The sequence below is a fragment of the Uranotaenia lowii genome, chromosome 3, assembly GCF_029784155.1.
Source record: "Uranotaenia lowii strain MFRU-FL chromosome 3, ASM2978415v1, whole genome shotgun sequence".
Lineage (NCBI taxonomy): Eukaryota > Metazoa > Arthropoda > Insecta > Diptera > Culicidae > Uranotaenia > Uranotaenia lowii.
In genome coordinates, this window is record NC_073693.1 from 325,816,510 (window position 1) to 325,841,751 (window position 25,242).

Consider the following 25,242-nt stretch of genomic DNA (forward strand, 5'->3'; position numbering starts at 1 on the left):
ATAGACATAATTTACTCTGAAATTTTCCTGCCCGATCAAGCTTTTTCTGAAGTATTTGAAAAATGTTGGGAAATTAAGGGTCAAACTGCCTTTACCTCAGTTTTCGATGCGGGCGTTGGCTCAAGTAGCCTTCATTCGATTCCTCGGAAAAAAAATCAGATCTAATTTTTTTCAAAGTTTTCAAGTCAAAACTTGTTTTTTCCTGAATTAATTGAAAAAATTGAGGGAATTGAGGATAGAAACAGCAATAACTCCATTTTTTTTAGCGTGCGGTGGCTTAAACAGCCTTTATTCGATTCCTCGAAAAAAAATCAGATCTAATTTTTTCAAAGTTTTCAAGTAAAAACTTGTTTTTCCTGAATTAATTGAAAAATTGAGGGAATTGAGGATAGAAACAGCAATAACTCCATTTTTTTAGCGTGCGGTGGCCTCAACAGCCTTTATTTGATTCCTCGAAAAAAAAAAAAAAAAAGATAGGTTTAATACGCTTTAAAAATTTTCAGTCCGAACAAGCTGTTTCTGAACTATTTTAAAAATGTAGGGAAATTGAAGGTAAAACAGCCATGACTCCATTTTCCAAAGCGTGCGGTTGCTCAAATAGCCTTCATTCGATTTCTCGGAAAAAAATCGCACAAGATAGGCTTCATTAGGTTCCAAATTTTCCATTCTGAACTTACTTTTTCCATAATTTGTTGAAAAATATAGGGAAATCGAGGGTAAAATCAGCCATAACTCCTTTTTTCAATGCGTGCGGTGGTTCTGATTACCTTCATTTGATTCCTCGAATAAAACCACACAAGATAAGTCTTTTTTTCAAAGTTTTCTAATCCAAATTAGTTTTTTTCTGGATTGTTTATAAAATATAACGGAATTAGGGGTTGAAAAGGCATATCTCCGCTCGCAAGCTCGTGCGGCGTCTAAAATTATGTCAAATCGATTTCAAGGACATTTTTACCATAGGAAAGGAATGTCTTATAAATGCGATTATAGATTAGCATTATATTGAATCAAAATATTCTGACTTATGATGAGGTCCATACGGTTAAATGTAGATTTTTTGAACATTCTGCATGGCTGACATTGATGCGCTTTAAGCTTAATTGATTAATGTTTTTATTTTGTTAGTGTTGTAAAAAACGACAACAAATCGACAAAAATGTGATTTCAAAGACAGTCGATGAATTCCTTTGAATTCAGCCACAGTAGAAGTCGAAAACCCACTGATGATGCTAAATGCAGTAGCAACTGTGACTGAATTCAGAGGAATTCATCGACTATCTTTGAAATCATAGTTTCATTCAGCCAAAAGGTTCTCCAAACCATCTTTTGATTATAAGTGACACAAATTTTCTATCTACTTTTCAAATAAATTGAAATGACTCAGTTACATATTTGTCGCAACAATAAAAAAAAAAATATAAAAAGCTATGAAGCATTTTGAATATGAATCCAGATTAAGGAAAAAAGACTGAAGTGTGAAAACTACAATCGTTAAATTTGTTACACAAAAGTTATTTGTAATCATTAGATTAAACTTATGTGAATTGTTCCGCGAAAAAAAGGGGTTCTAGAGGGTTAAGCTAAATAACTCCCCATACTTTTTAGGTTTTATATTGGTCGGAAAAGGGGTTTCTAGGTAAATTGGCACTCCATTATATTGTATGGATTTCAAGCATTCACTTAATGTGGAACTGGAAACTATTAAAAGGAGAAAGGTTTTACGTGGCTTTTGAATGCATGTAGGGTAACGGACTTATCTTGGACCAGGGGTTTTATTTTGGACCACGTTGTCTTGCTCTCTAATAAAAAAAACTAATCATGAAATTTTTTAGCAAATATAGTTGAAGCCCGGGCACCACCATATATATTGCACTAAATTAGTTCTTGATTAGTTGCTTTATAAGAGAGCTACACAAAATGGTCCCAAACCCAACAAATGGTCAAAACCCAACAAATGGTCAAAAATAGGTACATTGGTTAAAAATAAGTCCGTTACCCTACCGGCTTAGTATTGAATTTTTTCATGAGCCTTTGAGGCTTATTCTTTCCTCAATTAAAGGTCATACAGTCCTTGTCCAAGGGCTTTATTCAGGTTGTCAAAAACATTCAATTAAGGTGACCTTCGCTATTTCATGCATATTTCAATGTTTTGATACAACCGATAATATTCGACTAAAAAAAAACTATATGTTGTTCAAGTTCATCAAGATTTTTTTTTAAGTTAACATTTCATTTCGAGGACTCCCCAAGCAACCAAAAGTTCCATAAAGAGGTACCATAGAAGCTTAATCAGCTTCTGCAGGTGGTCCTAGAGAATGCTAATCAGCCCAAAATTTAAGTTCCTAAAGCTACTTTGAAGTTCGTTTAGGTGGCTGTAGAGAACGCTATTCAGCCTCTAAGAGAATGTCAAGGAACTTCTACGCGCCGAAAAAAGAATCCGATTGACAGATTGCTCTGACAACCAGATGACAGATTGCTATGTTGCCGGTCTATCATGTTTTATGTCATTGATTTTAATGTTTACTTGATTGTTTTCACAAATTAACTGCTGTTCGACTATAGAGAAACGATCCACGGCTCTCTAAGCTGCTATGAAACACGCTAACCCCCTGACCAAAGCTCCTTATTATTTACTGTTGTTTTATGAGGTATTTAAACTAAACCTTAGAAAATGTTTGATCTGGCTTTCAGCGGATTATTTTATATTGTTTACTTTTCTCACTAGGATTTTGGACATGAATTGAAGAAAATATATACACAAGCTTTCTTTTTAAAAATTTATTTCATTTCAAAAAATTTTTTTACACTTTGTCAGCAATTTCTGGTTATACACATCACGATATAGTCACTTTTCTAATTAAAAAAACGGGCAGCTGCAGGTGTTACATTTATAATCGTCGGCATCGCTTATCGAATGTATTCTTTCAAAAACACTTGCCATAGTTCGTAGCTGGTTCCTGCTGTGGTGGCCACCGGTCGTAGCTGGAACAGTGTAGACTCGGCTTCTATCATCAACGGCTGGGGGAGGAAGACTGAAATTCGCTGTATCGTTTTCTGTATCGTTTTTTTTACTGTTCGGCAAAAAGCCTACAATTGTTGAAAAGATTTGTAATCGTAAACTTTAAACTACATAAAAATTTTGTTCGATCAATGGGAACTACCCTAAATCTAAATCTGTTATTTAAGCTATTTTTAGAACAACCATTAATCAAACAATTTTTATTTATCAGCTTCAAAAACTTCAACGAAATTTGAGCAACTCAATACGCCTGATCTGCAGAATTCGCCAGAGCAAAACAAAACCTAATTAAATCATTGTTTTATGCAAAACAAGTGCTTTTCAGCATCAAAAAAGTTTTATTGAAATTCACTAAATATGAAAGTAAGATTTTGAACCTTCGCACTGATCGGTAGATTGATGAGAGAAATTTGACGTTTGAAAGATTTTTTTCTTTTTTTATTCAGTCTTCCTCCCCCAGATCAACGGTACCTACTTGCCGGTTCCTGCTTCTATTAATGACCACCATTGGTGAATTTAAAAAAATTTCCGCCTGCTCCATCCTGATCGCACAAAAGTAAAAAAAAAACAGTTTTCGTTCTTCGTTATTGCACAGAGTTATTGGATTTTGTTTTTCAGAATTTCTCTCATGGAAACAATCAACAAAAATTTTGACAGATATTTGACAGAAGTTTCTGACATTTCTCTTAAAAGTTCCAAACAAATTCTTTCCGATACTTTGAAAGTTCTTTAACAGTTCATTATAAGGTGCTTAGCGAATGTTCGGAGTTCGGACCCTTCTTGAACATTGTCGCATATAAAGCGCTTAGAGGTTCCGTATTCAGTATTTCTGCCTTTCAAAAGGCGCTGAAAGTTCCAGAGTAACTTTTACGGAATTGTAGGTACCTAGAAGTCGCGAAAATACCTTTTTCAACAAAATGTGAACTTATGAGTCCCATGTGCTAGAAAATACGCGACTTTTGGTTGCTTGGGTCCTGTTTTTACTCTGTTTCCGAAACAGTAGAAACTCAATCATTAAAATAGAAACAAAACGTCACTCTTTACAATTTCTTTATAAAGGCGCCAACTGCTGCAAAAAAAAAACGCGCAACCGTTCCAATTCGCAGGCAGGTGTGGAATGTCAATCACGCTAATTTTTTTATAACCATTTTCGAGTTTTTTTCAACCGTTTTATGGTTTTCTTGCGATAAGTTCGATTATTGTTGTTTTTCAACCAGAATGAATTGTAAATTTCAACCATTTTCAAAGTTCTGGTGGAAAACCGAAAAAATGGTTAAAAATTCAAGCGTTCAAAAATGATTTGGTGATGTACCGCCATTGTTTTTTTCTCAATCCGACTCGAAGTTTGATACATTTTTCGGTGCTAGATATTCAGTTGTTGCAGTTCAGAAACGAGTGTTTTTCGTATAAAAAAAAGTGTAAAGATATGCTCCGGGATACTGCGAGGACTAAAAAGAATCTCTAAAACAGTATTCAAGAACAGGTAAATTGAAACTTTTTACATTTTTGTCTTCAACTGTTTTGCAATATTTATGATCCGTATTTTCAGTGTTGTTCCGGACAAATCCAAGAGGAACCTTCCGATCACTGGATGGAAAATTATTTGCAATTGGACACTCAGGCGAAAGCTGCTTACAGCGATTCTGAGCAACTGATTTCTATGGAGATTCGAAAGAAAAATATCGCGTTATTTCCTCCTCCGCGGCACAGAAGTTATTGAAAGAAGGTAACACGAAAGTCTAGTTACCTTAAAAATAAGACCCGGATACGGATAGAGACGACCTGGATGCGGGATAATAATTTAAGGATGTTTCCGGAGCGTACAAGGTAGGTCGGTTGGCCGGAGGCAATGGAAAGATTACTGTCGGATTCAAAGTAGAAACTTTTTTGCTCTAATTTCAGGAACGATGATACTGGATCCAGATTTCAGGAAACGACCTGGCAGTTTTCCGCAAAACTTCCGAAGACGGTGGATTTAAAACGAGCTAGTTTTTGACTCCCAAACTGCTACGGTACTCGGGAAGTCATCACGGAATTAATCGGATGGTGCGAGACGTACAAATTTTTTCCGAAACATTCGGGTTTTCTTACTGACCGAAGTACAAATCCAAGCTAGCTCCAGTCAAGGTAGATGACAAATGCAAAATGGTCAGAGTATGCAGATACTTCTCCACTTCCGGCTGGATTTAAACTTTATTGATAATCAAAGCAATAAAATGTTCTATTTTTTACGTGTTTGTTTTATAGATAATGTTTGTTGCAGCATGTTTAAACAATTAAATTGAAATTCCTTCCGAAATTTGCTTTTTGTTCCTAAAGGATTGAACCCCATGAACCTCTTTTCGTTTTTTTCCCAGAAAACGGTTATTTTTCAACCGTTATCCTACTTTTGGAAATCGGTTAAAAAATAACCATAATGCAAGTTCTCCTTGAAATCTCATTTTATGAGTTTTCGCTGAAAACTCATAAAACGACTTAACCCACAGAACTTGCATTATGGTTATTTTTCAAACATAAATGGTTCAATATGGACGACCGTGATTGAATTTATATCAATTCTAACCCAACATCATTCCATATGGGTAGCTGCCGAAGTTTGCTTTAGTAGCGGGTAAATAAAACGCTCAGTCGTCTGGTTTCAGTTTACCGAAGCCAGCCGAAAAATTAGAGACATACAAATATTAGCCTGGCTGCCTGGCTGCTACCGGAAGGTTGGTTGAGATCTGCTCAAACAGTAATTCCAACTGGAAGCCGGTTTTGAAAATTGAAGGCAAAAAACACGGATTACGGAAGCAAAACATTGCTGGCGTCACATTTGTTTTGATTTGTTTGAAGAATCTGTACCAGTTGATATCTGGGTTGACCTATGACAGGTCAAGGTTAAAAGTTCTTGAGAAAAAAAAGTGTTCTTATCCGATGATCTCAAACAAGTACCGTTCAGTTTTTTTCTTATCTTGGCGTTGAATGTCCAAAGTTCAAATACCTATCTGAACAATCTATCGCTAGATCCCAATTGAACGGTCGTTGTTCCGCGTGACCTTGAAGACCGTTTGACGACAATCTACATCATATGTAGGATTTTAGCCGACCAACAAACCGAGTTTCGTTGATTTTTTTTTCTTATTTTGACGATTAGAGACGCTCCGCCAACACGCTTCCTTTCAGGAAGATTACGTACAGAAGTTAAGAGGTTAAAGCTGTTTTTCCAGCTGATTGAGATGTAATTATTTGGTAAATATGGTACCCTTCAATTGTTTTTCAGCTTGTTTTTTGCGTAATCTTTGCTGGGAATTCGGTCGACTTTTGATAACCTAGGAATTTTAAAATGTGATTAAGGAATGTTGAAATGATTTGCCCTCCAGTTCAGGTGTACATATTCGCAAGGAGAGGATCAAAACAAAAATCTTCAAAAACTGTACTCATCGTGTGGCGTTAGGCGTTCCGTTTCGTCTGTAGGGTAAAACGTATTTGTTCAAACCAGATTTGATTGATTGTTGCTTCATTTAGATTGGGGTTCCAATGATCTTTCCTTAGCTTCTTCCGCCTGTCTACCCAGTTATGGCGTCATCGTCGCCGTTCTGTTTGGATTCCGGATGGATTACGCGCTAAGAATTCCGCCACTCCATGACCTTCAACGGACGCGTGTCCGATGCTAATGACCGAACCAAATCAACTCGGTTATGCAACAGTGACTAGGCTAGTCCCTTATACTAGATAGCACTTGCTGAAGACTGGTTGAGCTTTGTCGACACCTGTATATGTTGTTTTTGGAATCTTGAAGAGATCAACGGGAAGTATGTTTCTTAACCATTAAAATGAATTTCGATATGCTGTTCAGGGGTCCTTCGAAGGTTGGGTTTGATCTGATTTTTGTCTGACAGATCCGGTTTAGTTGCATTGCAGTTATATACATAATATTGAGGCTGAACCGGTAGTGATATATTTATTCGAGAATTTTCCATTTCACTCACAATGGCTGTTTTTTTCATTATATCACTGACTTCAATTTGAAAAAAAATGTAAATGGACCTATCCCACTAATCTTAATAGGAACCGTCAGATCTCTCTTGGAGAAAGGTTAATCACCATGGAACTTGATCGTGGCCTCAAATTATCTGCGCCGGCTGAAAACAAACGACCATCTAGATTGGTCCCTGCGAAACAGCAAAATCGTCTGTCCTCACAAAAGATCTACTCAAATTCCATTTGATGACTCCACTAGTAGTCTGTGGACTGGTTGTCGATTCACTCTCTCACTCACTTGCTCATTGTTAGAGGGTTCATCAGTTATGATTTGCTGGAGACGCTCCGGACTAGTGAGGTACCTACCAATTAAAAAAATTAGGCCACGCAGTGCTGTCGGCGTGTGAAAATCTTCTATAAAAATTTGCCATTTTTTTTATTGTTCTCTCTTTTCTGTTTTGAACCGGCAAACTTAAACTTGTAAACATTTTTTACTTGGAACTTGTACATAACGTTAGTTTTGTGTTGGCCGGAACAACGGAAATCCGGTTTTGGGAATTCATGTTGATTCCTGTTTGTTTTTATTTTGTTAGAAAATTTGCGGTAATTTTACCCTTATCCGAAGTAAATGTCATGCCAGTTTTCTTGTAAATAATGTTTAGAATCAAACCAAAATTTTAGGATAGTTTTATACATATATTTACTTCAAAAATCAAAAGAAAAGTTAATAGATAGAGCCTTGAGTGTAAAATTGAACACATTTTCGCTTGATGCCCTCTCTTTACCAAAGTCTTTACAGTGTTACTCGGTACCAGTTTCTCAGTTTTCTTTCCATTTTCTTAACATGTCCTTCTCGACTTTGACTGTCTTCTTGCTCTTCCGAAGTTCCCGCTTCATTATTGCTCAGTACTGCTTCACCGGATGCAGCTGAGGACAGTTTGGCGAGATCATGTCCTTTGGAGCAAAATGGACAGAATTGGTCTCATACCACTCCAGGACACTTTTAGAATAGTGACAGGATGCCATATCTGGCCAAAATAGCGGAGCTTCTTTCGTGCTGCTGCAAGGACGGCAAAAGGCGCTTCTCGGGGCACTCAGGTTTGTAGATCTTGCCATTTAATGTGCCCTTTGTCACGAAAGGCTCTCTCCTCAGTCCACAAGAGCAAATGGCCTGTCAAACAAGATATTTGAAGGCGAACTTCGACAATTTCTTCTTCTTAAATTTTTCGTCCACATCGACCTTGCTCTTGCCGGTGAAAAACTCCAACCCCGGAATTTGCTTAAAATTGGCTTTTATATACGTTTCGTCGTCCATTACACAGCAGTAATATTTTATCAGAATCTTATCGTAGATCTTCGGTGCCCGAGTTTTAGCCGTCGATTGTTGCAGCTCATCGCGGTTTGGGAAGTTCTGTACCTGGTATGTATTTAGTCCAGCTCTCTTCTTTGCATTCTGGACGTAGCTCTGCGACATGCCGATCTTTTTAGCCAAATCACGGCTTGAGACGTTGGGATCTGCTTTAATCATCCGCTTCACCTTTTCCTCCGTTTTTTTGTTCTCCGGTCCCGGTTTTCTTCCAGCTCCTTCGCCGTGGTCCAACGTCAACCGCTCCTGGAACCGCTTCGACACTCTGGAGACGGTTGAATGGTGAATGTACAACATTTTTCCCAACTGCCGGTGTGTAAGGTCAGGAAATTCCAGGTGTTTGGAAAAAAATGGTTCTCTCGACTCTCGTTGGTTCACCTAAATTTTTGTTGAATCGAAAAACACGACTTCGAGTTTGACAGCATGTAAACAATACACATCAATAAGAAAGTGTGTAAAATTTGGTTGATTTTAACCTAATGGTAAAAAAGTTATGCCGCAGACACCAGATACCCAGACTGATCAGAGGCGCTTGAATCCATACAACTACAAGTCGCCCAGAATCATACGCCATCTGACGGGGAATCGTGAAACTACTGTGCCTCATCAAGAAAAAAAATTACACTTGATAATTAACAAGCCAAATGAAAACCGTCTTGATTGAATCACCTATTAGTATTTGAAATTCTATCTCAAATATTTTCATTATCTTTTTTGTCTTCAATGTTAATTGTTTACTTTAATTTACTGTATCATGATAAGAGATGAATGTTATGACTGTTGATCGATTGAGATGAAAAAAAATACAAACGCAACGTTATAGCGGTCCTTAGTTCAGAGCCAATTGATTTTGAGATTCAGTTTTGATTTCAAAATTAATTAATTAATCCGGCTGAGTAACAGTATGAAAATTATAATGTCTGTTATAAATAATTCATTGAGTTCGGAATTGTTCGTCTTAATCTGAAAGGTTGACTGCGACCAAAAAGACAAACTATATATAACTCTTTGAATAACTTGAATTCTAATTTATCTTAACTGTTTCTTGGCCCGTATCTAGATAGGTTTGAGGAGTGAAATAAGTTATTGATATTCTCGTTGGGTTGATTGGAACGTGTTTAGACAATGTAAAAAAAAGCTGAACAATATTTAAATGTGATGAATGTATTGATAAGATCTTTAATCCTATTTGCCGCTGGAAGTGTTCGTGATATAATGCTGGTAGTTTCACTAAACCTTATAATTTTTTGGAAAAATAACCTCAGAAACGACCGTGTTTGTCGACTGGGTATTTTTCCCTGCTCAAATGTGCTTCAAAAGTTATCAAAACAACTATAAAATTTGTATTTCACATATAGAATGTGTTGTCCAGGCTACAAATATTCTAAATGGAAAGAAGTTGCGACTAGTTTATGTCAGTTTTTGTTTTTTTTTTCGTAATAAAACTGTTTGTTTACATTTTGTTTCATACGACGTAATGAAAGCTCACGCGAGATTTTGGCATAATTCTGGACTGGACTGGAAAATTAGCCTTAAAAGCGACCATGTTTTTAGACTTTTTTCCCCATCTTTATCCGTACACGAGAGCAAGTGCGCGTGAGAAATGCCAACTTAAAAATCTTTTATTCAAAAAAAAGTTGTTGAAAAACTGCACTGAATTTGGAATATTTCAAAATGTATGTTTCAAATCCATTTCTCTTTGCTTCCGAAATTTTTTCACCTTTGACATTCAACCAAATTCTTTGATTCAAAGTTTTGTTAAAACCATATTTCGAAAGTAATTAGTTTACTAAATGAACCCATTCTTCAAAAAACTGTAATTTTGAATAAGGGTCATTTTAATGTTCTCTAACCGCTGCCCAGTAAATAAGAAATAATTTTGCTGCAACTAAACTTATACATCGATTTCAATGCTTTTCCACATCACTAAAACGAATTTTGAATGGTAAAAGAACAGTACTATCTTGATGCAAACGAGAGTCATTTTTATTTTCTTGTCGTTTTATGGAATGTCAAAATCGTATGTCTGTGTGAGCTGGGTTGCCAGGTGCCCAGATTTGTCTGTAAAATCAAGACTTTTGACCCTTCGTCCAGATATTCGTCAGACACAGATTTTGCCCAGATTTTGGCTGAGAGTGCCCAGATTTTACAGGCATTCAAAATTGAGTGATGAAATGAATATTTCTGCATCGGATTTGATCCGTAAGTGCCAGATACGACTGAAATCTCGCTTGTATTCATTGGTAGTTGACCAATCATTCATTAAACATATATTTTTTTAAAATAAGATCGGCATGGTATGTAGTAGGAAACAGTGTTCTCAACTCGAAAATAACCTAAATACCACAATCAGTTGAATCTCGTCCGTTCAACTGATTCACACATTCATATACTGTAGTTTTGCAATATACAATCAGTGGAATGTTTTTACGATGTCATTTGCCGTTTTCTCAACAAGTCCTAGATCATTTTACAAATAATTTGGTCGTAACAATATTTTTCTACTCGGGAAACTTGAGTGGTTCAGTGGTTCGGTTCGTTGATTTAAAAATATGGTTTTGACACTACTTTTTTGGTATATAGGTATATCCTTTTTTGCTACGTGTAGTTTCTAACTTCAGATTTCTTGGACACTGATTGAAATTTTTTTAAAGTATTTCGTAGCTGATCTACAGTCTTTTTCCGAAGTATGTTTTTCGGATTTTTTTTCTGATATTTTGAATAACGGAAGTGTTAGATATAGCTGAATATTGTTTTAAGACCATATGAGAGTTGCATTACGGGGTTTCCAAAACTATAAATTTTGTAGCAGTTTTAAGCGAGGTGTTGCAAACTGACACTCAAGGTCTGATTAGGAAGTTTTTTTTTGTTTGGGGTTTTAGGGTACGTCCATAAAAAAAATCAATGATGCGAAATCAGAGATCTCAAGAATTCATTTAGGGTCCTATAAAATATTTTTTTATTTCGATGCACCCGAATTAAGTTACAAGCCGCCAAACTTCCAATAGTGTCATATTGACTCTCAAGAGCTCATAAGGGTGGATAAGAATAATCTTACATCAAAGGAATTTTTTATTCACTGTGAGGAATTTCAGGATTTTGTTTTGTTTGAAAGACATTAACTTATTTTCTCACATTTTTAAAGTTGCCTACGAAACAAAGTTCGTACGGGATCAGCTTGTTTAAAAAAAAAAATCACAACACATTTGTTAGTAGCATAAGCAACAAAAGTTAGTCTCCCCTGTTTTACAAGAAGTTCTACTGTTCCGAGATGATCAGCGGGCAATTCTGTTTTTAGTCATGGATAGCTAAAAGCGAACCACCACCTAACGATGTTACTCGTATAACGGGTGCAATATAATTTGATCACGATTATTCGAATCTCGATTAATGCTGCCATAAAATTTTAGATTCTTCCATTGAATAAGCAACACAAAAGTGCCATCACCACTTGCCTTTCTGGGTTGGATTTGCTTTGGATCTTCATTTTTTAACAGCAGCTCTATAGTTTATTGCAACGTTACTCATTCTACAAAGGGTAGTAAGGTAGTTATTTTGAGTTGCGCTGCGCACTATAAATTGCCGTATTGAAGAAACAAAAAACCTTTACTGAATATAAGAGAAGGTTCTTAATAGTTGATTCCATGTGAGAGCTTTCAAAAAGTTATATAAGTTTTTTTTTGTTTCGATTATAGTCGTTTTACCATCTTTATGGCATTCGCGACTTTATCAACGTTACAGTTGGCGGATCGTTATTGAAAAACTATCCGGTACAACTGTGTTCGATGTTTACTCTTGGGCTCGAACTCGCGGACATCGGCTCAGGAGACAACAGACTTGCCAACTGAGCTATATCACAAGCCCATATATAAGTTATAAAAGTTAAAAAATGTCTGAACATGTTTCAAAATCCAACAGATTTAAAAATTGAAAATTTTGATTCGGATTGTTCATGTTTTGTTTATTATTTGTACTTTTCAATTCTATCATCAAATGGAATTGTAATACTAAGGTTATCTAATAGAATAATTTGTCAACATGATTAAAATTTAACGCTTTCATTATGATTATCAAATCATAAAAATATACACTGGCTCTTAGTGTGCGTCGTGTGTGAGGTGACGATAGTCGGATCTCCCGAGTCAGTCGATTCTAGGAGTCGCTTTAGGTGAGGGACGTCACTTCGGATGAGCTATTTTGAATTTAAGTCAATTGTGACAATTCTGAGATCAAAAACGGTGTGCAAACCCAAGTCAGTTTAAAAGCTCTAAATTTGCATTGCACGAAATTTGAAGAGAACCAATTCACTAGTTTTGCGCGGTAGATCAAAAATTTCATAAAAGTCGGATTTTTTCGAATTTAAATCAAGTTGTGATTTGATGTTCAACAACTTGATAAGTATTCTCAAAAATACTGACGCGCAGAAGGCTTGTTTTGTTTGTTTTTTTTTGGCGCATTGTTCAAGGCAAAAAGAAAATTTCAAAAGTTTCAATAATCAGACCTTTGAGGGAAGAGTTTACCAAAGAAATATTAAAAAAAAATAGGACCGTTTTAGTTTGTGATCAGTAAGATTCCAAATATTTCGCAATTATTTCTTGTTTTTCGTTTGCTCCCTATGTGTAGTTATCTTCCCAATGGAACATATGTGATCCACCTCAAACCCAAATTTATCAAATGGATCATTAAAGAAGCCTAAAATTATGTTTTACTCTTGAATTTTAGTTGTGAATCATTATTTCGATTTAGAAATTAATAACTTCGTGGGAAGGAAAGGGTTAAATTTTTAATCAAATTTTGAAGATTGAGTAAGGTTATTCAAGATTAACAAACTTTACTCAGAACTAATGCCAAACTATTCCCAGGTTCAGAATTCTGCTATAGATTCCAAAATGTTCTCACTTGATCATGGAAATTCATTTCTGAAAACTACATAATCATAGATTAAACGCATTTCAGGGTTTTGGTTCCCTATTATCAAAATCTAAATCGAATTTCTGTTTTCATATTTTGCACTTTAAGTCGCGAATGCCATAAAGATGGTAAAACGACTATAATCGAAACAAAAAAAAAAAATAAAAAAATATTTTGCACTTTGTATCTCGTCTAGGATTCTTGAAGTTCAGTTTGCATAATCATTAAAAATAGAATTGAAAAGTTTTGTTGAAACTGTTATTGAAATTTGGTTTTGTATTTCATTCCAAATTTTATCCACAATTTTGAAACTCATATGCATTAAAAACATTATTTTCCGAATATGAAAATAAAACACAGTTTTAAGGCTATGAGCATGCGTGTATTTTCAAAACTGTTCGTTTGATCGAAAAACGTGAGCATTATAGTGAGTCTCCTTATACTTCTTATCTATTTGGGCAAAAAAAAATCCAGAAAAAATCAACAGTTCATGAATTTTCAATTCGACAATGGAAGATTTCCGAGGTGGTTGTGCAAGAAAATTTTTACCACGTCCTTTTGCATCCTCAATTTGTCAAAAACACGTAAACTTAGACATCTGAAAATATAGTCAAGGCAGTCCGTTTTCATTATCAACACAAACCCTGCCAAAATTTTGCATATCCGAACTCTAGGAATGTAGTTATCGCCGAAATGAAGTGCATAGACTCTAAATGATCATAGCTTAAGAAATCAACCTGAGATCAGATATCTGATATTCAACTCCGTTCCTAAACTTCATTCTTTTGCAGAATTCAAAACTTCAAATGGCGATCCAGAATTGAAAAGTCAAAATAAGATTCATCATTCGAGAATTTTAATCAAATAAAAAAAAATGAAATAATGAATTCAGATTGAAACTCAAATCATCAAATATACAATCAAGTATTGCTAATTGAGGGCTCTGAAACAAATTTCAACTCTTTACTCATATCGAAATATTGATCTGGAATCTAAATTCATAAATCGTTTTTTATACGTTTCAATCGTATTGAAACTCAAAAAAAGATCCAAAATTCAAATTTCATAATAAGTAATTTTAACTCTATCATAAGCTTAATCTGAGTTTTGAATATTTAGGCGGTATCTGATCTCTGAACCCGAATTCACATTCGTATTCAGATACAGAAACCATATTCAAAATTCAGATAACAAATTGCAAGAGATCACAGGCTTTCAATTTTGGTTATTATTTTAATTTCAAAATTTCAAATTAGTAATCAAAATCAGTCAGTTTTTGTTAGTTTTAGAAAAAATCATCCATAGGGTTTTATTTTAGGATTTTTTTTATTTTAAATTTTTTTTTTTGTGGATAAAGAAACATGTTATATCCCGTTAAAAATGTAATAATATTTTATTGCAGTTTTATCAAGAGCCAAATTTCAAACTAAAGCTTGAATTTTGATCGAGATTAAAAGTATCAGATTTGAATAGCAAATCTTCAATCTATTCTATTCTATTTTTTTTTTATTTTAAAAGGATTTTAACCTTTCCAGTCATTCGTCCTCTGAAAACTTCAATCAATTAATTTACGTTTGAAAATTTAATTTTTAAATGGTTCATTAATGGTTCAAATCTTGAATATGCTCGGGAGTTTGGTAGAATTAGCTTATTTGATTTGAGCATAGAATATGTTTATTCCTTGTCCAAATCAAATAAGCTAAAAGGACCAGATTTTGGAGCGAGTTCCAAGATTTTAACCATCGATGAAAGTAAATTCTCTCATTTGTTACTAAGGAATTCCTTATGCAAATCTAGTTAACCATTTTACAGATTTTCTGATGTATTTTCAAAATTTTCTGTGTTTGTCAAAATTTTTTGTGTCGGCAACAAGGTTGTCGAATAAAAATTCTGTGTTTTTGATGAAAAAAAATCTGACTTTCTGTGATTTTACCCACAAATTCTGTGATGGTTTTCTGTGATGCTATTGCCATTCATTTAATTGAAAAGTCATGATAAATAAGAACTTTTTTTAAATTTAAGTTGGGTGAAATCAATTCAAATTACCAATCTTCTTATAATTTTTTTTTTATTCAAAGTAAAAAATCTAAAAATCAAAGTAGATTTAAATATTTATATTAAAAATTTAATTTTGGAAATCCATCCAAAATTCAAAAATTCTGTGAAATCTGTGAAACTTTCAAATTTCTTTGTTTTGAGACACAGATTCTGTGATGAAAATTTGGTCAAATTTCTGACAAATTACAGATTTTTACGTGATTTCGGCAACCTTGCATAAAACTTTCAATAAAAGAAACATAAAAATGCTTTAGTAAAAAGTAGTAATAAATGTTGCATTGATTTTTTTTAATTCGTGCATAGTTTGAGCAAATATGACAAACAAAACCCCCTAATCTTCCTACGGCCCTGCTTCAACATGTGTGCAAAGATTCTCGAAGAGACTTTATTTACAGCATTTATTTCAAACAATCGTTTGAAAACCGAAAATTACGAAGTATATTTTACATTTATGAATGAATGAATGAATTGATCCATAACAGGCCGCTTTCAAATCTTCTAAGCCAACGGTCATGAGGTCGAATCCCGGTCACGGATGAATAACACTTTTGTAGTGAATAGAATTGAGAGTACAAATTAAATAAAGAGCCATAATAATGAATGACAATTAAACTCCGTATAGTTTTGAGACGTTTTGAACAACATATTTCTGCAACATTTGAGTTAACTTTTTTAGTTCAAACTTTATTAATAATCATAACTGTTTGAAAAATATTTAGCGTGCAAACTATCACACACACTATGATCACGCCATCGAAGAGAGTGTGAAATGAAAAATGATTATTCTGTTAGATATTTTTGGGAAGTAAAGACACGGATTTTTGTGCTTCAAATTGTGTTGTGAAAAATTTTACTAAATTCCATTGGGAATTCTCGGAATCAAAATTGATAGTTCACTACAACTTTATTTGCCAAAATAAACAAAAAACAATTTTGATTTGTAATTTTTTTTATTTAGGCGTCCAAAACGAAATTTTATGAGCAACTTTTATAAATATAATCATGAAAAGTTTTCTAAAAGCCTGAAATACAATTTTAAGACTGTTGATGAGAAAAAAATTTATTCCTGGATTCGTGTTGAGTAATTCCTGGATTTTGACCAAATTTGTAAGGATTTTTGGTCGAAAATTTGGAATCAAATGTCCGAATTTTGCCAGGTTTTTATTTAAAATAGCCTGAATTTGCCCGGCCCGGGTACGTGTTTTGAAAATTCTGGCGCTTTGAGAGTTGTACGCTTAGAGTTAAGTAAAAGGAATCTGTTCGAGGAAACATCAAGTTCGTTTGAAAAAACTATCAATTAATAAAGGTGAACAGAAAGTTATCATTAGTCATCAGTTACATTTTGAGTATTTTTTACATCTGAAATTTACAAAACCCTCAAATAACTTATATTTTGTTTATTTAAAAAAACTGTAAATTTTTTTCAAACCTTCGAAAATCGAAATTTCAAAATAAGAAACCAAAAAGGGGAAGGGGTATATTTTTCAGCGTTACCCCCTCCCCTTTTGATTTCTTATTTTGAAATTTCGACTTTGCGTTACGTAATTAATGGATGCCGCCCTAGAGTGCCGTGACGATAAGGTGACTCGACTATCGTCACCTCACACGCGCACTATGGGGCAGTTCTATATAATGAGGCGGCAAAAAGTATGATTAGGTGTTTTTGACTATTTTGTTATTTTTGAAAATTTTGTATGAAAATTATTATTTTGACTAACTTAAAATAAATTCTAACAAAAATAATGTATAAATAAATTTTAAAGTACGATACTTGGTGTTATTTTTAACCCTACTTTTTATTTCTTTTGAAAACCGGGGTTTGGACTAATTGATCATTAAATGATAAATAACATCAAAACATTTCATGAAACTCAAGTGAAAAATGTGTGAAATGATTGATCAATCATGTGAAACATTTTTTTACAAACCAACATCAACATTGATGAATTTATACTCAATAATGGGTAAAAATTACCCATTTACATGGTATTTTCAGCTGTATTTGACCATAACTCAAAAAACGGTGCTTTAAGGTGCCTGGAATTTCTTTCATTGTATTTTTAGGACTTTAAACTAGATCTTGATAGTGAAAAAAGTATGGGGAAAATTATTAAAGTTTTTGAATTTTGAAAAAAATTATTATTTACTCATTTTTATCATTGATCAATTTAGTGTGTAAAAATTTTGAATGGTTCAAATGATAGCTTTTAATATAAGCTTTCATATGGTGTACTTTATGTAAAAATGTTTTTCATAGAAAGATATGTTATTTAAATTTATTCCTTCATCATATAAATTTTTCAATTTTTCAAAGTCTGATGTCTGTGGTGCGTTGAGTATTCAAGATAATGAGTTGAAAAACTGGGAATTTTTTAGTTAAATATTAAGTTATTAACTAGTAAAAATAAAAAAGCGATCCGATAAAGTTCAGTTTTTGACTTTTTGTCGCCTCAAACCCCATAGTGACGCGGCGCAGAGTAAGGGCCACGCACTCATATGAATGCTGATAAAGATGGCAAATGAAAAAGCAAAATATGAAGACTAGTGGCAGAACTTTTCAGAGTTACTATTGATTTTTTTGATGTAATGGCATTTCTCAAACTCACAGATATAAGTCAGCGATACAATTTTACTATCTTACAGCTACTATTCCAGATGGTTAAGCACTTAAGCAGTAGTAAAAATAACTGCCCAATGCTACAGTGCCACCTCTTTTTTATAACTTATCCCGATAACAACGGTTCAATGTTTCTATTACGAGTAAATGAGTTCCCCAGGAGCTTTATCAGTTGTCAGCTGGCTTTTGGTTGGTGATACACTTGTTTTTATTACAACATTCGAACTGTATGGTGCCACTGGCTCTCCCTTCAAACGATGATCCAACGGAAAAGAATATACCTCGTTTGGGTAAAATTTGAACACGTGCTTGGACACTCACTCATTTAGTTACAAATGGCTTATCATTTGTTCGTTTCGGTTAGGGCTCGTGCGTTGAAGTTCTTTAGAAAATTGAAGAAAAAAAACATTCTCATCATATATTATTGTTTTGAAATACGGAAGAGATTGTTTTGATCTGAATGTTTGATACCTACCTAGTGATTGCATTCATTTTAGTACTGGAAGACATTTCGATTGATAATGACGAGACCAACAAATCGCGAAGGATTGTTCGACAACAAAGGAGATGAACCAGAACCACCTCGGATGACTCATTCGAAGCTATAAGAAGCCGCCTGTCATAACACTTAAAGTGATGTTCCTTTATTTTGTTTTCCTATTGTACGACAGTGAAGTGAACCGTTTATCCTATTTGTTTATGGTCGCCTTTAAACTTCAAACCGAAAATGGTACCAGTACCAGCGCCAGTGTAGATTGATTGTACCTACAACTAGCGGGAGGTGCCAAAAAATGACCAATCTAAATAGTTTCTAAATTGAATCTTGTTTACAGCTGGCCCGCGCGCAACCAAAAGTGATTCGTTTATGTGACCGAACATGCTAAATGGATAATTTACAATTTTTATTGCCACTTTTGTGTGTGCCCAACTCAGTCAGTAGCAGATAGAAGGTGTTCTCAAACAAAGACCCCAGTCAGAGGGTAAACAACATACGAACCGCTCAAATCAAACAAGGTGATTAAGCACGCGACCGGGCGCACGGGGCGGCGCTTTTGGCTCTCAATGAAAGGAGCTGTTTAACTAAGCCGCGGAACTAACTAGGTCGGAACCAGAAGCCGGACGTTTCGGTCCGTCGCAATCTCAGTAGTGTTTCAACAGAAAGCCACTTTCACCAACATCTCTCAGAATAGCTCTCGAAAATGCCCCCAACTGAGGCAACGGTTCCGTTGACGGAAAATGGGCGGTCCAAAAAACCGAGCCCCAGAATCGTTGCCGGAAGTGACGAAAACCATCACAATGGGACCAACGGAGACCACAACCATCGGAAACCTTCAATGAATGGCGGTGAGACGAATGGCATCGGAGGGCAACCGGACGAAACGAGTGAACCTCCTAAGCTTGGTTGTTTGGGCCGATTGTCCTACAATGTGTCCCTCGCCATCGGACATTTTTTCTATAGGTGAGTTATTTATTTACAGTAATTCACAATATTTTAGTTTTTTTTTACAAAAGTCATCAAAAGGTTATACTCCCATACATATATGAAACATTCAAAATACCATGCACCAAACTAATACCAAAAACATTCCACTGTTGATAAAAAAAAATATTTCTATTTTTGATTCCAAACTAACCTTGATAGAATTCCACAATATTCCCTTCCCATGGCTGATCTATAATGTTTTCAACCGGTTCTGTGTACCTTCTAATCTTTGTTCACACTTTTCTTATCAGTGCATTAGGTTCTTCCAATATGTACTTAGTACCGTCAGCTAAGCTGGTGTTTTTTCGAGAATAACCTTTTTTCAATTTTTCAATGAGAACAAATAACGGTATACGGTATTTAAATTAGAACAACTGTTTAACATATTTTGTAAACTTTTTTAATAGAACTTTTCACCATCCCTTGAATATTCAGGGTGTTTACTTTGGTTTTGAATTAGTTTCATCAAATAAGGAACATAAGTAAATTTTGACATACAAACCTCTTTTAAAACGGAGAAGAGGGTTCCATACAAAATCAATGTAGAGCGCGGCACAATAGAAAAATTTACGAGAGATTTTTACCTTATCTGCTTTTATTATAATTGTAAACCTCTTTCTCCTTTGAATGAAAGTGGAATGTATGTAATGGGCTCTCATCAGGATTGTTCGATCGATCTTTTAGCCCCAATTTTTTATTTGTGTTGAAAACGAAAGTTTCAATGATGGAATAGAGTTATCTCCTAACCGCAGCGTAGCTAAATATCTCTAGATGAAGTTCACTAGCGACCTTCTTCTTCTAATCTCGATTACCGGCAGTAGTCGTCGTCTAACTTGGCGCATGCGTCCCTCTAGGAATCCGCCTTGCCGGCTTCGAACTCTACACCCATAGAGGAGGTTGCAAAAACCCAATGCTTTTTTAGCAAATCTCTGTGCCGAAAATGCGATGAAATGCGCACTGTGCCATCTTTGGCACAGTCTTGTTTGAAAAAGCACTACTGACCTAAGGGCTCGACTACACAGTAAATTTTTGCCTCGATTTCCAGCAAAAAAAATTGCTGGAAACCAGCAATCGGTTTTCCAATTGCTGGATTTTTCAGCATTCGGTTGTAGTCTTGTCATTTTTGCTGGAAAATCAGCTAACGATGTTCAAATTGCTGGACTTTCCAGCAATTGATCTAGTTTGCTGGAAAATCAGCAATCGAGTTGTCAAATTGGAATCTGTTTGTTTTCGTACGCTGGAGCAAGGTGAGACTCTATTTTACGAATTTTGGTCGGATTAATATAATTATTTTTATTTTCCTCTATATTCTAGCAACCAGGCATCAAGTCAAGGGTAAGTTTTTATTAGACAGGTAGATATTCCATAAAAGATACTAATCAAAAAATTTTTTTTACAGGTGGCGGATGATCAACACCTTGGCACAAAGCTGCCACCCCAGAGTCGATGATAGAAATTTGTAAAAAATTGTGTTTCTCGAGATAAATAAATCCCTTATTGAAAAAATGGGAGAAAATAATTGTTTTTATTGCTAATTATATGCACAGCCAATATTCTCAATTTAATTTTGAATTTAAATATAAATTTGATACTAAATACGGCCGGTTGTTTTGAAAGAAAAAGCTGGTTTCCAGCAATCTGGATTGCTGATTTTCCAGCAATTTGAATTGCTGGAAACCACCATTAAAGTTTACTGTTTTTTCCAGCAATTTAAATTGCTGGAAAGTCAGCGGGACAAAAACCAGCAAAATTTTGCTGGTTTCCAGCAAAAAAAAATTTGCTGTGTACATTTAAGCGAATCAAGAAAAATATTCTATGGGATTTTCTTCCAATTGGACAATTCATCCCAGAAACAAGAAAAATCTAAAACAATCACAGTGCCGTAGGAAAGTGAGAATCGAACTCACAACACCATTTTATATCGTCTTGCCAATCCGACATGTTAACCAGTTTACTACTTCAGCAGATGGAGGATGAGGGATATTTGTCCTAGGATTTCTGCCACCGAAAAAAAACGCACACCAGTGCAGTGGCCTCCTGGCGTTTGGCCTCACTGAAAATCAAAAATACCCAAACTTGAGAACTGCCACCCGCCAAACCTGAGTTCGATATTGACAACTCAAGTTTGTGAAAAAATCACAGCTTGAAAATAAGCCAAACTTGTCCGTCAAGCGGAGAACTGTTTTTTTTGGGGGGGAGGGGGGGGGGGGGGGTTATACTGAAAGCGAATCTGATTCTATTACCTCCATCATGGCAGATTAAGGTTTGGGGGGTAAGTTCAAAGCGGAGAACTGCTTTTTTTTTGGGGATAACTTTTATTCCCGCTTCATTCGCAGAAAGTCTCGCATATACGATGATGTAGCTGCCTCTCTCAACAATTCCTCGGTGGTCGAGCGGTTAGCATCATGCACAGAAAAAAATATTGACTATTACGTGTCATTGAACATGGTCGCCTTGAAAACAGAAAAACCTGTGATTAAAAAAACATGTGATTCTTATTTGACTTCTCTTAAAATAAATGGAATAACAATTAATTTTACAGCAAATGTCCTGTAACAAAAAGGAGCATGACATTTGCTGTATTTTTACAGGTGGAAAATAAATTACGTGTTTTTATTAATTACGTGTCTTCCAATAATTTTCAATCGCGCATGAGCGATTTCAAGTGCACCTGGCATCCCGGTTAGGATTGAACAAGAGAAACGTCAAAAATTTAAGCACCCGCAGTCGCACGAACCGTTTGTTTTGTTTGTTTGTTTCAAACTTTGATAAAAAATGTTTTTAGAGTATTCCGTTTATTCGCGGCTCGAGAAAAGTGTGTTTTACGAAATAAATCTTGCCAACGGAACCCCCTGCGGCGAAGAACTTCCAGCCAATGCCGAAAAGCAACAATAAATCGAGTTTGGCTATCAGTTTTGTGACACTGGGAGGAAAACGGTAGTGACGGAGAAAAAGATGAGAAACATTAGGAAGGAATGAAGGATTGCTGAATTAGAGGGCACATTGACCAAAGGGAGAAGCGGAAATGGAGCACCGATCAATTTTATTGAACCACCAAAAGTTGATTGTTGACCCAGTGCGCGCTTTCGAGCCAGCTGCGACAACCGTAAGGATTGTCCACGAAGCCGGAAGGTTGTTCCGGAAGTTCCGTAGCGCACACTGGGGTTACTTTCACATTTGATGCCACCAGAGCTGGTAACGGATGAGAAACATGTCGAAAGTGCAATACATTTTAGTCAAGTAATATTTTTAAAGTTTCTTAACACTGAAATCAAATTTAAGGCTATCTTTCTTATTTTCAGATAACGGTTGAGCCAGGTCAAATTCCCGACGATATGCGGCTTCTAATAATAAAAGAATGACAAAACAAAACAGCAGCAAAAATGGATACAATCGCAGCCAACTGACAAATGTGTGGCTCCCAACTGTGTTAAATTTTTAATCGAGTAAAAATTGGAATTAAATCCTATCAAAATTAAGTAAATGGCGGTAAGTTCAACTTTTTAAAATTAGATGTGATGTGAAAAGCGATCAGTTTAGTGTCGAACATGCTAGATGCAGAAAGAACAAAAAATACAAGGAAATTGTAAAAGACTGCTAATGCTATTAGGTTTTTAATAAGACTTTTATCAATCATAAAAATAAAAGATGGTCGTGTATTTTATAACAATATGGTTGCGTTTCAATTCAAATCATCTACGAAGCCATAAATTTTAACAATAAATTAAAAAATGAGCATAAATAATAGATTTAAATTACAGGCCTGTAATTTTGAAGCAGCCTGTAAACAATACGCTCACTTAGAAATAAATGACACGTAATTTTTTGTCATCCTGTAAAATTACGGTAAATGTCCTGCTCCTTTTTGTTACAGGATATTTGCCGTAATTTTACAGCAAATAATTTTTGCTGTGTGAGATGGTAATCGCAATGCCATTGCAGGTATGGGTGTGATTCTCGCACCTGCAGTAAATATTTTTGTTTTGATTTTATTTCTATTGCGGTATCAGAGTTTGGGGGATGAGTTCTCCTTTAGGAGCTTAACTTTGGGCTAAGCCACCAATAGCCAAACCTGCCAAGCTTTTTTTTTGTCAGATTTAAGCTTTTTTCTCAGATTTGAGCTTTCATCTTTTCTGCTCTCAAGGCAAAAAGCTCAAATCTGAGGAAAAAACCTCAAAAACGAGATTCACTCACACTTAGCAAATAGATGTTGGTCATAGGATACATAGACAAATCCTATATCATTGCCACACTGTGCCAGAGGCACTTTTTTGCCTCTTCATCAGCTTTTGAATACTTGATTCGTTTAATTAAACAAACATATTTGTTACAAACTCACATTTCAATTACAATGTTCTTATCAAGTCTCGAACCCGAGCTCACCGATTAAAAATCGAATCACATACTTGTTGCTCTATAGTCTATATGAACATCCTAACGAATGGCCGTACGTAGTACCTTCTTCCAGCACCGCCTCCCACACAAGTACACCTGGAGATCACCGGACCAAACTCAATCACAGATCGACCACGTTTTGATCGACAGCCGGCACTTCTCGGACATCATCGACGTCAGATCCTGTCGGGGCGCCAACATCGAGTCGGACCATTATCTGGTGATGGTGAAGATGCGCCCAAAACTCTCCGTAGTGAACAACACGCGAAACCGGTGCCCGCCTCGGTTAAATATCGCGCGACTGAAGCAACCTGAGGTCGCGGCAGACTACGCGCAATCGGTCGAAGCAGCGCTGCCGGCAGAGGGCGAGCTTGACGAAGCCCCTCTCGAGGACTGTTGGGATACCATCAAAACAGCCATCAACAGTGCTGCGGAGAACGTCATCGGTTATGTGGAGCGATCTCGACGGAACGACTGGTTCGACGAGGAGTGTAGGAGGGTGATGGACGAAGAGAATGCCGCGCGGGCGGCAGTAGTGCAAAGAGACACCCGTCGAAATGTGGAAAATCACCGACAGCGGAAGAAGCAGCGAGTCCGACTTTTCCAGGAGAAAAAGCGCCGCCTGGAGGAGGAGGAGCTCGAGGAGCTGGAGCAGCTGCATCGTTCCCAAGAAACGCGAAAGTTCTATCAGAAGCTCAACGCATCCCGCAAAGGCTTCGTGCCGCAAACCGAAATTTGCCGGGATAAGGACGGGGGTATCCTGACGGACAATCGTGAGGTGATCAAAAGGTGGAAGTAGCACTTCGATGAACACCTGAACGGCGCACATGCAGGAGATCAAGACGGTGGGAGAGGGTACATCGCCGGCGTAGCCAACGACGAAGAGGAGCCATTCTCAACGATGAGTGAAGTTAAGAAAGCCATTCGCCAGCTGAATAGAAACAAGTCGGCTGGGAAGGATGGCATCGCAGCTGAACAAAATGGGCCCGGACAGGTTGGCCGATTGCCTACACCGGTTGATAGTCCGGATCTGGGACATAGAACAGCTACCGGAGGAGTGGAAGGAGGGGGTAATATGCCCCATCTACAAGAAGGGCGACAAATTGGACTGTGAGAACTACCGAGCGATCACTGTCCTCAATGCCGCCTACAAAGTGTAGTCCCGAATCATACTCCGCCGCCTTACGCCACAAGCAAATAGATTCGTGGGAAGTCATCAGGCCGGCTTTATGGAGGGACGGTCTAAGACGGACCAGATATTCACATCACGATCAATCCTCCAAAAATGCCGTGAACACCAAGTCCCTACGCACCATCTATTCATCGACTTCAAAGCCGCATACGACACGATCGACCGTAACGAGCTATGGAAAATCATGGACGAGAACGGCTTTTCCGGGAAGCTGATCAGACTGATCAAGGCGACGATG

General features: G+C 36.2%; 1 protein-coding gene across 5 annotated transcripts in view; it reads left to right on the forward strand.

The window, feature by feature from the left end:
* The window catches only part of LOC129751914 (protein patched homolog 3-like), a 59,642-nt gene that overhangs the window by 15,831 nt on the left and 18,569 nt on the right, over positions 1 to 25,242 (forward strand). For all 5 annotated transcript variants that reach the window (XM_055747690.1, XM_055747688.1, XM_055747689.1 and 2 more), the window contains exon 2: positions 18,768 to 19,393. In XM_055747690.1, coding sequence (XP_055603665.1) covers positions 19,134 to 19,393 — 260 coding nt within the window. In that variant the 5' untranslated portion in view covers positions 18,768 to 19,133. The remainder of the gene's footprint in view (positions 1 to 18,767; positions 19,394 to 25,242) is intronic.